This window comes from Lepus europaeus, chromosome 4 (genome assembly GCF_033115175.1).
Source record: "Lepus europaeus isolate LE1 chromosome 4, mLepTim1.pri, whole genome shotgun sequence".
NCBI classification, from domain to species: Eukaryota; Metazoa; Chordata; class Mammalia; order Lagomorpha; family Leporidae; genus Lepus; species Lepus europaeus.
The window spans coordinates 75,972,939-75,988,798 of NC_084830.1; the positions used below are offsets into that span (position 1 = coordinate 75,972,939).

The 15,860-nt window shown below is 38.0% G+C and overlaps 1 protein-coding gene across 2 annotated transcripts in view; it reads left to right on the plus strand.

Annotated features, from left to right (window-relative positions):
- ARFGEF1 (ADP ribosylation factor guanine nucleotide exchange factor 1) overlaps nt 1-15,860 on the plus strand; it is a 149,910-nt gene that overhangs the window by 121,056 nt on the left and 12,994 nt on the right. For both annotated transcript variants that reach the window (XM_062188387.1, XM_062188385.1), the window contains exons 30-33: nt 2,045-2,174; nt 3,541-3,676; nt 3,759-3,897; nt 5,809-5,881. In XM_062188387.1, coding sequence (XP_062044371.1) covers nt 2,045-2,174; nt 3,541-3,676; nt 3,759-3,897; nt 5,809-5,881 — 478 coding nt within the window. The remainder of the gene's footprint in view (nt 1-2,044; nt 2,175-3,540; nt 3,677-3,758; nt 3,898-5,808; nt 5,882-15,860) is intronic.

Genomic DNA, 15,860 nt, shown 5'->3' on the forward strand with positions numbered 1-15,860 from the left:
ATCTGCCTGCTTTGTTGTCTGTCCTTGCCTAGGACCGAGATGTCTTGCTTCTCACCATATCCTCTTTCCAGATTATGCCCTAATTAGCTGTTAATTGTTAACAATTTATTTATTTTAAAGGCAAAGTTACAGAGAGAGGAGGAGAGACAGCGAGCTTTTCGATCTGCTGCTTCACTCCCCAAATGGCCACAACAGCCAGGGTTCAGCCAGGCCAAAGCCAGGAACCCAGAGCAACCGGAGTCCAAGCACTAGGGCCATTTTCCACCGCTTTCCCAGGCACATTAGGGAGCTGGGTTAGAAGTGGGGCAGCCTGGTATCAAACCAGTGGCCATATGGGATGCTGGTGTCTCAGGCAGAGACTTAACCTGTTGTTTAGAGACATTTAAGAATGCAGTACTATGACTTGTTTAACACCTAACAATGTATAACTTACGCATGTATTCACATTTGATTCTCCCAAAAATGATATAGGACATCTTCAGCAGTAAAAGTCCTTAGAAACTATTGATCTCTGCTTGTGACTTAGAAGCAAGCAAGCAAAGGATTCCTTACATCCCCTTCCTCCCAGCCATAGGAGGTAGCATTCAGTTGCTTGGAGTGGAAGGGCTTGGACTTTAAACTCAACAGTTAGAAAAAGAGAGAGCCTTGTTCCATTGAAAGGTGGAACTTCTGCATCTAGCCTTGGTGGTTGAACTCTGGCAGGGATCTTTACCTGTCAGAAATTCTTGTGATAGAGTTTCTTCTACTCTTACACGTCATGTCTTTTAGGGATCAAGTAGACTCTTGTGAACTTGCCATAGGAATGAACATGACTGTACTGTTTTTGTTTTTTATATTATTTATTTGAAAGGCAGAGTTACAGAGATAGAAGGAGAGACAGAGAAATCTTCTGTCCTCTGGTTCACTCCCCAAAAGGCTGTAATGGCCAGGGTAGGCCAACAAGGACCAAGCCAAAGCCAGGTCTGCCATCTAGGTGGCAGGGGCCCAAGGACTTGAGCCATCTTTCGCTGCTTTCCCAGGCACATTTGTAGGGAGCTGGATTGGAAACAAAGAAGCTGGGACTTGAACCCGTGCCATATGGAATGCCAGCATTGCAGACAGCAACTTAACCCACTGAGCCTTAACTCCAGCCTCATAACTATAATGTTATTCATTTAACAGATATTTGTTGAGCATTAACAATATGCCAGGCATGTACTTGCTTGGAGATTGCATAACAGCAAATGAGCTAGAAGGGAATACCAGTCCTTATGGAGCCTTACAAAGAAAATTTTGTTCTTAACTGTTGATTCATTATATTATAAAATAAACCATTTCAAAACTGAAGGATGACTCTGTTTGGCCTGAACAAAAAGTAGCATACAAAGAAAAGATCTTTTAAATACTAGAATGGTAGGTTGAGAATAGAGGAAAAGTGAATTTTTTAAAAAAATTAAGACCAAGGCCTTTGGGATCTTCCATGATATATCCTAAGGAGACCTGTTATTTTGCAACTTAAATTTTATTTATTTATTTTTTGCCAGAATCATTTTTTTGAAGATTTTTATTTATTTGAAAGGCAGAGTTACACAGAGGCAAAGAGAGAGAGAAAGAGAGAGAGGTCTTTCATCCGCTGGTTCACTCCCCAAATGGCCACAATGGCCATAGCTGGGTGGATTGAAAGCCAGGAGCTTCTTCCGGGTTTCCCATGTGGTTGCAGGGGCCCAAGGACTTAGGCCATCTTCTACTACTTTTTCAGGCCATAGCAGAGAACTGGATCAGAACTGGAACAGCCGGGACTTGAACTGGCACCCATATGGGATGCCGGCGCTGCAGGTGGTGGCTTTACCTGCTATGCCACAAAACTGATCCCACCAGAGTTTTTTAACTGTCCTAATGATTCTAACATACAGCAAGCAACTTAAATTTTATAAAACCCGACATCATGTGTGAAACACAAGATTAAACTTTCAGGTTTTAGTAGCTTTGTGAACCATGAAAACTATTTTAGGAGGAGGATGCCTTTTTGTATTATAGCTTTCCTAATTATGTTTTGTTAATTTAGGGGTTTAACAGTGATGTTTGAAATAATGAAAACGTATGGCAACACTTACGAAAAACACTGGTGGCAGGATTTATTTAGAATTGTTTTTAGAATCTTTGACAATATGAAATTGCCAGAACAGCAGACAGAGGTAAGAGAACACAACGTTTTCTTTTAGACTAACCATTTTAAAAGGTTCTTAATGTTTTCCACAATACATTTGATTAATTAAGCACATTGGACAGAAAAGAATTCCTAGAAGAATTTTAAGGCATGAGAATGTTGTAGTGTTTCTTTAAAAACAAGAACACTGTTTGAGGATAGAGTTCACCCAGTTCATGATATGATTCCCTTGCTTTCAGTGTTCTTGTTGGACTCTTTCTTTTCCACATTTTGATCTTACCACAACCTTAAAACACAAAGAACTTTCTTTAGTATTGTATAAGGACTTCTTATTCTGAATTGAGCAAAAAAAATAGCAAGTAAAATTTGTTTCATGTATTTCTGTGTGCTGTGCTACAAACCAGACACATACAATTTAGGAAGTATAGAGTCCAGGAGATTACTGACATCATAAATAAGAGTGTCAATTGTTAAATCAACAACAGGAGTCACTGTGTACTTGCTTCCCTTGTAGGAATTCTGTTTTTAATGTATTGTACAATGAGAATTAACGGTAAAACTAGTCTTCCAATAGTGCTTTATACTTTGTGTGTCTGTGTGGGTGCAAATTGTTGAAATCTTTACTTAGTAAAGAGTTGATCTTCTGTATATAAAGATAATTAATAATGAATGTTAATGAAGAATGGGATGGGAGAAGGAGTAGGAGATGGGGTGGTTTGCAGGTGGGAGGGTGGTTATGGGGGGAAGAACCACTATAATCCAAAAGTTGTACTTTTGAAATTTATATTTATTAAATGAAAGTTTTCTATTAAAATATTTTTAAAAATTGGTAACAGAAAAAAAAATCTGATACACCTACAAAAAAAAAAAAAAAAAAAAGGATGTATAGAGCCCTAACAGTTTTTCCATTTTTGTTCCATATAACAGTGTTAAAGCAAAGTGCTTCAATTATCCTTTATGTGTTGGAGAAAATAAGTTACTATTTTATATAGCAAGTCAATTTTGTTTTAAACCTGTACTAACTACTTACATAAATTCTTATCTCTCTTATTTTCTTTCATGTTCCATCATATTCTTTGGCAAGGCCAGCTGCTGTTTTTCATGGATATTGTTTTAGACGTGATAATGTTATTATTGAGATGATGCAGTGAAAGTTCAGAGTAATAAAAATAAAGTGAAGAAAGTAGTTCAGTTATTTTGTACCTAGGTAATAATGACAAGAAAGAGATATTAAGTATTAAGTTGAGGTAAATTTAATACTTCCAAGGGAATTAAATGGTGTGAAAGGAACATTGACAGCCTTATATTTTACATATATTTAAATATTTTAAATATTTTAATTCTAATAGTTGTCTAATGGTACAGCCTTAATTTAATGCATTCTTTGCCCTCAGAAAGCTGAATGGATGACAACAACTTGCAACCATGCACTTTATGCCATCTGTGATGTGTTCACCCAGTATTTAGAAGTACTCAGTGATGTACTTTTGGATGATATTTTTGCCCAGCTTTACTGGTGTGTGCAGCAAGGTAGGTCTATACTAGATAAGTGACATGAAGTGTCAAATGTGACCCTGGTAATACATAGATGAATTGCTCTTTTCTTTTCTAGACAATGAGCAGTTAGCACGATCTGGTACAAACTGCTTAGAGAATGTTGTTATTCTGAATGGTGAAAAATTTACCCTGGAAATCTGGGATAAAACTTGTAACTGCACATTGGATATCTTCAAAACTACAATCCCACATGCGTAAGAAGATTTTATACAACTTTACATTTATATTTGTGTATTCAATAAGTTTGGCAGCGATCAGTTAATAAAAGTTTGAGAGTGGCTAGTTATTTCCCATGTGTTTTCAGTGTTAAATTGATTCACATTTGTTAGAAATCAAATTAGTGTAAGCATAACAAATACATGAATAAAATTCTTTGCAAACTAAAATATTTATCCTAATTATTCAGAATTTGAGTCAGACTGAAATGATTTCACTGACTTGCAAGGCTGTTTATTCAAGCAGTGGTTTGAATTGGAGGTGGGGGGAGGTTTGAAGCTCAACATATTTTTCAATTACTATGGATTTAATACTAAAGAAAATCTGTTTTGCAAATATTACATTTTACAATTGTCATCTTTCTCCAAAGGAAATATTTTTAATTGAATTCTTCTGGGTAGTTTTATCAGAGAGGAAACTTAGACATGGTCAGGCTAAATGTCTATGGTAGTACCTGGATTATTTGTACAATACTTGGAATTAACTTCCCAGCTCAATCCTAAGGGCTGTCTCTCTGTATGTGGCTTTACCTTAGATCTACAATTTTTAAATCTACAGGTAGACCCTTACTTAAAACATCTTACTAAGTAGATATATGGAAATGATATGAAAAATGATACTTTTCTGATTTTTAAACTTCATAAACTTTTTTTGGTATGTACTAAATGTTTGCCCTCTTAGAATCTCTGTGTAAATATCCTAATCAACAGTAAACAGGAAGTCAAGCAAAAGAAACACATCCATGAAAAACATTTCCTAATAGGATATTCTCTCATCTTTTTGGTCCATCTCCAACTACTGAGTAGTTTTCGTCTTTGGTATACTGTGTTGGAGGAATGTGGATAAATGTCAAATGAACCATGTTTGTCAGAGTCTGTCTGTGGCTCTTAGATCAAAGATAGCATAAATTCTTGCCTAGCTGTTGTCCCTATGTCATCTGTCCAAAAAACCAATTAGGCTCTACATTCTTTTTTGTAAGAATTGGTCTTTTTTAAAAAATGTATTGAGTTATATAATCAGTAAGATATATTTGACCTTAAATATATCTGATAGGCATTTCTTAATAGGAATATTTCTACCAGAGTCATCTATTTGCCCCATTTTCCTGGAGTTCCTGCTTCTTAGAAACAAGAACTTGGTACTTAATCATCTTTCTATCCCAAGGACTTATGTAATGCAGGAGTGGTGATTTCATTTGTCTTTGTAACAAATTTTGCTTTTCTTATTTTTTTTACATTTCATAAAAAATAGAACATAAAGAATTTTATATGAATTTCAGTTTTTTAGTTTTAATTCTATGCATTTTTAAAATTTCCAAAAAATCTTACTTTGGGGGCTTACACTGTAGTTAGAGCTCCAGCCTGCAGCACTGGCATCCCATATGGGTGCCAGTAAGAGTCCCAGCTGCTGCTCCACTTCCAATCCAGCTCCCTGTTAATGCACCTGGGAAAGCAGTGGAGGATGGCCCAGGTCCTTAGGTCCCTGCACCCACGTGGGAAACCCAGAAGCAGCTCCTGGCTCCATCAGCTCAGTTCCAGCCGTTGCAGCCATTTGAGGAGTAAACCAGCAGATGGAAGACACCCCCCTACCATCCCCCCCACCTTTCAAATAAGTAAAAGAAATCTTTTTTAAAAAAAGTCTTACTTTGGAAAATAGTTGATGGCATTAATAAGCAGAAAAAGCAAATTAAAGTTTTTTTAAACTTTTCTGGAAGTACATATTTTCAACTTTTTACTAGATATTTTTTAGTAAATTTCTCCTAGTAGTAGTAGTCAATGATAGAGTAAGTTTTTGGTATATTCTTTTTGTGTGCATTTTACTATATGTCAGCTGTGGTATGTGGCATACCCTTTACCTCCAGTGATTGATCTGATTTTGGTGTCTTAAAGGCTCTTGACCTGGCGTCCCACTTCTGGAGAAACTGCTCCCCCACCTACATCTCCTGTGAGTGAAAAACAGTTGGTAAGTTGTATTAAATAAAGCATTTTTAAAATTTGCAGTAGGTAATTTTACTACCATGGGTCAAATTTCATATATGTGTGTTCTAGTCCATTTCTAGTATTATCACAAAATACCAGAGATTGAGTAACTTACAAATAATAGAAATTTTCTTAGAGTTTTGGAAGCTAGAAAGTTCAGGATCAAGGTGCAGGCAGGTTTGATGTCGTGTGAGAGCAACTCTCCACTTCTAAGATGGTGCTTTTGTTGCCATTTTCTCAAGTGACAGAAAGCAGAGGGACCCATTAGGTCCCCATTGGTTTCACCCAACACTGTTTAAAGTACTTGTTCTATTCATGCACTAAGCACCTCCTGAAGGCCCCCACCTGTTACTAGAGTTGCATTGGAGATTGAATTTCAACATGAATTTTGGAGAGGACACATATATTCATAATGTAGTAGTGTGCCCAACTGTTTTAAACAGATGGTATAAATACGATGTCTAGAATTCTCAGGTTAAGTTTCATGGTGATAAATTTCTTGGACAATTTTAGTTTAACTCTGTAAATGCCATGGAGGGGTTATTTTAATTTGTATTTTTAAAATACAGGGCACAGAGAGGGATATTTGGGTTAATGTTTACACGCTCACATCCCCCATTGTAGTTTGACTCCAACTTCCTGCTAATGCAGACCCTGAAAGGCAGTGGTAAAGGCCAAGGCAGATGTGTTCCTACCAACCCTGTGGGAGACTAAGCTGAATTCCCAGCCGCCTGCTGTGTCTCCAGTCCTTCTGTCATGGGCATCTGGGGAGTGAACTAGTAGATGAGAGCATACTGTATCCATCTCATAGTTGTAAAGACCAAAATAAAGGAGTCTTCAGGGCCATGGCCCCTCAGAAGGCTCTAAGGGAAAATTAAATCCATCTTTCAGCTCCTGGTGGCTGCTGGCAGCCTTTGGCATTTCTTGTGATTACATCCCCCAATTCCTGTTTTCATCTGAGTGCAGTCTTCTTGCACACATGTGTGTGTCTGTGTCTGTGTGTGAGAGAGAAATCTGATCTATCTCCTTTGTTTTATCAAGGGCATTAGTTTCTGATCTCTTGTTTTATTGAGTGCATTAGTTACTTGATTTAGAGTCTACCAAAAATTCAGGATGATCTCATCTTGGAAATCCTTAATTATGTTTCTAAAGACTGTATTTCCAAGTAAAATAACATTCACAAGTACTAGGGATTGGGACTTGGATTATCACTGGGGGAGAGAGAGCAATGGCACTATTTTATCCATTAAAGTGTACCCTCTCACACCCAAAAATCCTTACCCATCCTTTGAACAAGGATCGTTGCATCCTTAGAATCATCTAGTCTCAGGTCATCAGCTTCTTACTAAGTCAAAATCCCATGTAAATGTCTTATCACTAGTCATTTTCTCTATCATCAAGATCGAGAATGGATGAGACTCCAGGTATTACAAGTTGTGAGGCAAAAGCCATCTCATCTGTGAACCTGTCAACCTAGAAAACAAGTCATCTACTTCCAAAATACAGCGATGAGACGGGCATACAATAGACATTCTCATTCCAAAAGGGAGGAATTGGAAGGAATAAAGGGATCATTAGTCCTAAGCAAATTCAAAAGTCAGCAGGGCCTGAGAGTAGTGTTCTGTTGCTTGCAGCCCTGTCCTCTGAGTTGTTCTTCCTTTTCCTTATAGGTTAGCACAATTGTAGCCAAATAGCTCATTTCCTGCCTGTCTGGCAGCCTTCCTGCATTTTATCCTGCTTCTGTCCCTTTCCTTCCAGGCTGGCTGTATTTGTGTATCAATGCTAGTGTATCAATTACAGAAGTCCTTGTGGGTCTCCCATGTATGTCAAAACGACCCACACGCTTAAACAAGAGACTTATCTCTAGATAATCCTACTCTGCTCCAGGCTTTTGCTGAAATGGTTGGCTCCATTAGCTACATACCTAACCTCTCAGCAAAACGTTGTCCTAGTTTTCTTCCAAGGATGTTTTTCTTACAATGAATTTCCTAATTTTAGTGTCTTTTCCAACTTAGATCAAGATTCTCCCAAATATCAAGTGCACATTACTTTTTTGATGAACAGTATTGCCTCAGTTTGACTCTTTCTCCTCACATTTTACTGTAAACAGCAAGGAGAAAGCTGGCTGTACCTTTTATACTTTACTTGGAAATCTTCTCAGCTAAATATCCAGGTTCGCTGGATTGTGAATTTCTGCTTTCCACCCAGCAGTGCAATATAATGTTGCCAAGTGTTCTGCCACTTTATAACAAAGATAACCTTTCTTCCAGTATCCAATAACATGTTTCTGATTTCCTTTTGAAACCTCATCAGAAGCACTCTTTAACATTCATATTTCTACCAATATTTTTTTTAGATTCCATATATTTGAAAGAGCTACAGAGAGAGGTAGAGACAGAGAGGTCTTCCAATTGCTGATTCACTCCCCAAAGCCAGGAGCCAAGAGCTTCTTCCAGGTCTCCCACGTCAGTGCAGGGACCCAAATTGGGTCATCTTCCGCTGCTTTCCCAGGCACATTAGTAGGGAGCTAGATCGGAAGTGGAGCAGCCAGGACTTGAACTTGTGGCCATATGGGATGCCAGTGCTGCAGGCCAGGGCTTTAACCCACTGCGCCACAGCACCGGCCTCCCCGATATTCAGTTTTGACCAGACACATATTCTCTCTTCTGAATCCTCACTGGAATCTGTATTTAATCCAGCAGTTGCAGTTCTGACTTGTGCTTCGTAATTCTTAGGATCTCCATTGTTACTCAGTTCCACATATTTTAGGCTTTTGTTAAGAGCAGTATCCTCACTGAAATGTTATCGAACTCTGTATCAGTTAGGGCTTTACCAGAGAATCAAGGGAAACATGGGGGAGAGAAGGAAAGAAAAATTCAAGGAATTGGCTTATATGTTGTTGGGACTGGTGAGCTTGAAATTTGTTAGGGCAGACTGGCAGGTAAGGTACACTTGGGTAGGAGCTGTGAAGCTGCAGCTTACAGGTTTTTGAATTTAAGGAAAACCTGAGCTTTGCACTTTGAAGTAAAGCCCACTCAGCTTATTGAGGATAATCTTCCCAATGTAGCTGACTATAGACAGTAACCATACACCTGCACAGCAATACCTGGCTTAGTGTTTAGTTGAATTAATTGACTGTTCTTTGGTTAAAAAATATAAGACATTGATACTGTGTCCTAGCCAATTTCAATATAAAACTAACCATTAGACCAAATTCTCCATATGTTATCGTTTTATTTTATTTGCTTTTCATCCTTTTTTTCTCTCATTCTCTTGCCCCCCTTCTCCACATACAGTTTTCTGAATTGAGAGTAATTCGCAGTTATGTTACTTTTTTTTTAAGAAAAGGGAGAGTTAGGGAGAGGAAAGAGAGAGAGAGATCTTCCATGTGCTAGTTCACTCTCCAAATGGCCACAATGGCCAGGGCTTGGCCAGGGCAAAGCCAGGAACCTGGAATTCCACTGGGTCTCCCATGTGAGTGGCAAGAGACCAAGCACTTAATCCATCTTCCACTGCTTTCTCAGACATATTAGCAGGAAATGGATCTTAGGTGGAACTCAAACTGGTGCTCTTGTGGGATGTCCTTTTATCCCTATATTTTTTAGTGTGTATTTCCTTGAAGGGAAAGTTTATTTATTCGTGTGAGTATGCATATTTATGTATGTATATGTAAATATATTACATAACCACAGTATGAGAACTAATCAGGAAGTTATTATTGAAATAATGCTATAATCTACTGGCCTTACTCAGATTTCTACTATCTTCCAATATCATCCTTGAATTTTAAACCAAGGAGACCATAGTTAGTAAACTAATGCCCACTGACTATTTGCCCTCCACAACTTTTAAGTTTCTTAATGAATAGGCAACAGTTAAAACAGATTTTACAAGAAAATTTCATTCTGAATTCTCTTGAGGTTGTGACCTCTGGCATACTAGGCCCACATCACTCTGTGACTCACTGACTGAAGTTGTCTGTTCATCACAGACCTCAGCACTTCTCAGGAATTCCATTGGCAACCCCAGAATATGCTTGTTCTCATTGGGTGCTTGCTCTGTGTACTGTACAGCATAGCGTTTTCAGTGTGGGCTTTGATTCCAGCTGAAATCAAATCCTGGCTCAACACTGACTGGCTCTGTAGCCTTTGACAAGTCGTTTACGCTCATGGGAAAAGTAAAGCTTATAAAGAAGAGTCCGTCAAATAAGGCAGCACCACGACTGTACCTGCTCCTAGATTTAGAGTGGTGAGCCTGGGGTTCTCCTGAGACAACAGCTCCTGGCCACATGGCTCACTGAGCTCTGTAGTACCACAGTGGTCACCATCTCTTTCACTCTCCTTTCTTCATCTTTCTCCTCTCTTCTGTACTTAGAATTTATGATATTTTTTCCCCTGCTACTGTCAGCTGAATTGTTTCTTATTGTGCAGTCCAGGACTACTTTATTTATTAGAAATTTTAAAATACCCTATCAATCACTGGAAAATTATGGGATAATACAGGTAAAACATGAAGGTCTTTTTTATACTATGCCACATCCCTGTCCTCACTTCAGTATTTAATTCTGTGGTTTATAGCTTTCCATCTGTTTTCAGTGCATCTACATGTATTGGTTATATTTTAGAATTTTTTTGGTTTTGTTTTATTTTTAGAAAAACTAAAATCTTACTTGGGACTTGTTCAGAATACCTAGGAAATACATTCACCTCAGTACACAGACATTTCTGTTACAGGTGATCTTTATCCACTAGACGATTCTTGTTCTTTTAAGTTTTATTTATTTATTTAATTTAAAGCAGAGGGACAGAAAAGGAGAGACAGATTCTGTCCACTGATTCACTCCTACAAGTGCTTGCAACAGGCGGGTCTGTGCCAGGCTGAAGCCAAGAGCCTGGAACTTCATCCAGATCTCCCATGTGGGTGATAGGGGTCAAAGGATCCAAGAACCATCATCTGCTGCCTCTCAGGCATGTGAACAGGAAACTAGATCAGAAGTAGAGGCAGAACTCAAACCAGGCACTCTGATAAAGGGTATGGGCATCCCAGGTGGCAACTTAACCAGCTGCACCACAGGGCACGCTCCTATACAGTTCATTTTTAAAGGATGAGCGTGCTAGTTCTAGTTCTGTTGCTCCATAAAGTGCAAATATTACTAAAAAATTATCTTCCTTTACATTGGCTAATCAGAAAAATTGAAAAAGCAGTGTACCTGACATTTAAAAATTCCTCTATACAGAGAATGATTTTTAAACCCCCAATGTTATGACCTACTTTTTGTGTACATATAGTTTTCTGAGGAGAAAGTTCTTAGAAATCACCAGAATAATTGACCAAAGCAATTTAAAAACCATGTTTTCATTTACTTTCAGTAAAACAGTACATTTTGTTCCTTTATTTGATAAAGGTAGGAAAAGAAAGAATTGATCTCCCACTCACTGGTTTACTCCCTAAATACCAGGAGACCAGAACTCAACCCAGGACTCCCACGTGAGTGGCAGGGATCCACTTGCTTGCTAGCCTCTGCATTAGCAGGAAGCTGGAAGCCAGAGCCAGAGCCAGAGCCAGAGCCAGGAATCAAACCCAGGCAGTTGGGTATGGGACACAGACATGGTAACTGCTAAGACAAACACCTAGCTCTGAAAGTGTAATTCTTAACTACTGACTAATTTTCCTCTTAAAATATGCTTATTAAAATATAGAAGGGAGACATTTCCTTTTTGGTAGTTTTTTCTTGTTAACTGACACTATTTATGCATATTTATGAGTGTAGTATAGTAATTCAGTGTATAAGTGAAAAACCACACTGCGTGCCTCTGTTCTCCTCCTAGCATTGTAGTCAGAGTCAGGGCAACACGTGAAGCAAAGGACAATTCCCTGCATCCTGCAACTGTGGGAGATTTTGGACATTATCCCAGAACTACACTCATATACTTTACATAAGCCAGGGGATTCTCTTAAGCTGCTGGAAGCTAATGTCAAAGGCAGCCCATGAAAAATATCCACTGCTACCCTGGAAGATCTGGGTCGTGACCCCACCATATCCAGCAAAACCAGACTGTAATATTTGTTCTAAATTTCTCAGTGCCACTGGAATCTACCCAGTGGAAATAGGAAAGAACCTACCTGCCTTTCACCTCTCTGGATGCATACCCTCTGCAGTAAAATCTGTATACCTTGTAGTCACCCTGTAGGACTGGAACAGAGTTCACATCACATCCTGTGGTCCTAGGACTAGGGCTGTTGGTATTATAAGCCACAGGAACTGAGGAAGGGCCCATCTGTATCACAGAATCCTAGAGCCACAGCGGTTGATGCCACAAGTCCTGGCATCACTCAGGCTTGCCAGTAGGACAAAGGGACAGCCACTTTTGTCTCCCTTGGCACCAAGGACAAAGCCCTGGCTATCACATTCACCATAGAGACTGACACTGAATTCTGTGTGGGCCAAAGATACACACCCCAGGAAACCCTCATTCATCTAAAAGCCGTGCATCTATCTCTACAGTCTACAGTCCACAGTGTCACTTGCAGACACAGCTGACATTGACAGATCACTCAGAGACTACACTCTTGGACTCACTTAGAACCAAAGTCAAAGCAACAAGCCAAATGATACGCTGCATTCTAGCTAAACCATAAACTCTTTTCCAATAAAACCTATTCCATAAAGAAGGGATGAGTATACTCAGTGGGAAGATGTCAATGTAGGGACACAGGAGACATAAAAAGGAAGCAAGGTAGCATGGCACCTCCAAAGGAATGCAGTGAGAAGGGCCAGTGCTGTGGCATAATGGATTATGCGGTGCCAGAATCCCATATGGGCGCAGGTTCGAATCCTGATGCTCCACTTCTGATCCAGCTCTTTGCTGTGGCCTGTGAAAGCAATGGAGGATGGCCCAAGTCCTTGGGCCCCTGCATCCATGTGGAAGACACGGAAGAGGGTCCTGGCTTCAAATCAGCCCAGCTCCAACGTTTGCGGCTATTTGGGGAGTGAACCAACAAATGAAAGGCTTTTCTCTCTGTCTTTCCCTCTCTCTGCAACTCTGCCTCTCAAATAGATAAATATCATCTTTAAAAAAAAAAAAAATACAGTAGTCCTCCAGAGTTGAACTGAAGGAAATCTATGAAATTACAAATATATAATTCAAAATAATGATTGTAAGGAAGCTTGATAAAGCAGAGAATACATATATATGTACATATTAATAATGAGGAAATCAATGACATGATTGAAAATGTTACTAATGAGATAGAGTTCATTAAGAAGAACCAAATAAAAATTTTAGTGATGAAATAATCAGTGAAATAAAAGCTATGATTGAGAGTTTTAACAACAGAATAGACCAAGTAGAAGAACAGAATTTCTGGCCTTGAGGACAAGAATTTTGAAATAACCTAATCAGAAAAAAGCAGAGAAGAGAATTTAAAAGAATGAAAGACATCTTTGCAAAATATAGAACACCATTAAATGACCACATGTTCGTGTTATAGGTATTCCTGAAGAAGGTGTTGAGAACCTGCTAAATGAAATAGTTGAAAATTTCCCAGGTTTTGAAAGAGACATGGACATCCAGATACAAGAAGCTCAAGTTACCTCCGAGCAGACTCAATCAAAAAAGGTCTTCTCTAAGGCATAGGCATCAAATTATCAAAAGTTAAAGACAAGGAAAGAATCTTAAAGACAGTAAGAGAAAACTGTCAAGTTACATATAAAGGAAAACCAATTAGATTGACATCAAACTTCTCAGCAGAAACCCTACAGGCCAAAATCGAGTAGGATGATATATTCAAGATCTTAAAAAAACTTCCACCTAGGATGATTATATCCAGCAAAGTTATCCTTTAGAAGTGAAGGACAAAACAGAATTTACCATGACCAGACCAGACCAGACCAGACTTACAAGAAATTCTGAAGGGTGTCCTGCCTTAGAAGTCCACATGAAATAGAGGTCTCCACCACATTCACTGACAGAGCAGGTAGAATCATTATTCCATCAACAAAATGACAGGTCTTAGTTCTTAATCTGTCAGTACTAACCTTAAATGTAAATGGATTAAATTCACCCAAAAGACTTAAATTGATTGATTGGATGGAAAACAACAACCTCACAATATGCTGCCTACAAGAAACTCACTTCACAAATGAAGATACACACAGACTGAAGGTGAAGGGTTGGAAAAAGATAGAACAGGCAAATGGAAACCAGAAGTAAGCATAGTTATCCTGATATCAGATAGAACAGACTTTAAATCAAAAACTAAAAAGAAATAAAGGACATTATATTTTGATAAAAGGTTCTATTCATTAAGAAGATATAACAGTCAAATATATGTGCACCCACTATAAGACCATCCATATATATATATATATATATATATATATATATATAGCAAATACTATTAGACCTGAAGGGAGAGATACTGGATAGGTCATCCAGACTGAAAATCAATAAAGATACATCAGAGTTGAAATGTACTATTGAGCAAATGGACCTAACACATATTTATAGGACATTTCACCCAAAAGCTATAGAATACACATTCTTCTCATTAGCACATGGGACATTTCCTAGGATAGACCATGTTAGGCCAGAAATCAAGTCTCAGCAGCTCTGTTCACAGTAGCCAAAATTTGGAATCAACCAAGGTGTCCATCAGATGAATGGATAAAGAAAATGTGTATATACACAATGGAATATTATTCAGCTATAAAAGAGAAAAATTCTACCATTTGCAGCAAAATGGATACAACTGGAGGACTTCTGGAGTGAAAAAAGCCAGATCCAGAAAGCCAAATATTGCATGTTCTCCCTTATATGTGGGAGCTAAAATTCAAAAAACAGAAAATAAAGAAAAAGAAGAAAGAAAAAAGTATGTATCAGTGTTGCTGCAAGTACAGTTTTGTAAAACTGTTTTATACCTTTATGAAACCATTGGTTAAGATTGTTATACTACTGTAGTTTGAATGATCTTTGATTACTTTAAAATTTACCATATATGGGTGAAATGGTGATTTTATCATTCAATTATTGTTTATAGCCATTGTCTGTATCCCCACTAAACTAGGGTACTTTGTACTTGTTAAACTTATTCAGCAAAGTATCAAGACTTTTTACCATAATATAAATTTAAAATAGCTCAAAAACTAAAAAATAAGGGAGAAGTAAGAAGGGGGTTGTAGGGGAGAAAGGGAATATCATTATTATGATATTAGGATTATATCCACAGAGTACATTGAATCTGTTAAAAACTAATTAAAAATTAAAGTAAAAAGAATTCAGTGCATCCATAAAATGTTTAGTAATAAGATCAGAGTAGTTAGTAGCATTCGTACCTCCACTTATTTTTCATTGTCTTTGTGTTGAGACTTTGAACTCTTCTCCTGGTTATTTTGAAATATATAATAAATTATTATAGATCATATGTCCTGTGCTTTATAGAGCACTGGAAACCATCCCTCTCACCTAATGCATTTTGGTACCTGTATTCCAGCTTCACTGTAGTCCTCCCGCCCTTGCCTTCCCATTCTACTGAACAGTGGTCTACTCTCTACTTCTTAGACATCAACCATTTTGGCTCCCACATTTGAGCAACATGTGGCTTTTGTTTTTCTGTGTCTGGTGCTTATATATTATGTTTAATTACTTTTAGACAACAAGCATTCCCTTAAAGAATATAATTTTATAAGGTTTGCTAAAAGCTTTCTTGCACGTACACTTTTATTTAAAAATGTATTTTAAGCTAGCCTAGTCAACTGAGTACTCTGTTGGATCCATAGAATTTTTACTCAAAGCCTCTGATGTGTTAAACACAAGGATGTGTAAGAACCACAATAACAATAATGAAATGTCTTTAGATTTGTGTGGCACTTTCACTTTATTTTTTTAAAGATTTATTTATTTATTTGAAAGGCAAAGTTATAGAGAAGCAGAGGCAGAAAGAGAGAGGTCTTCCATCCGCTG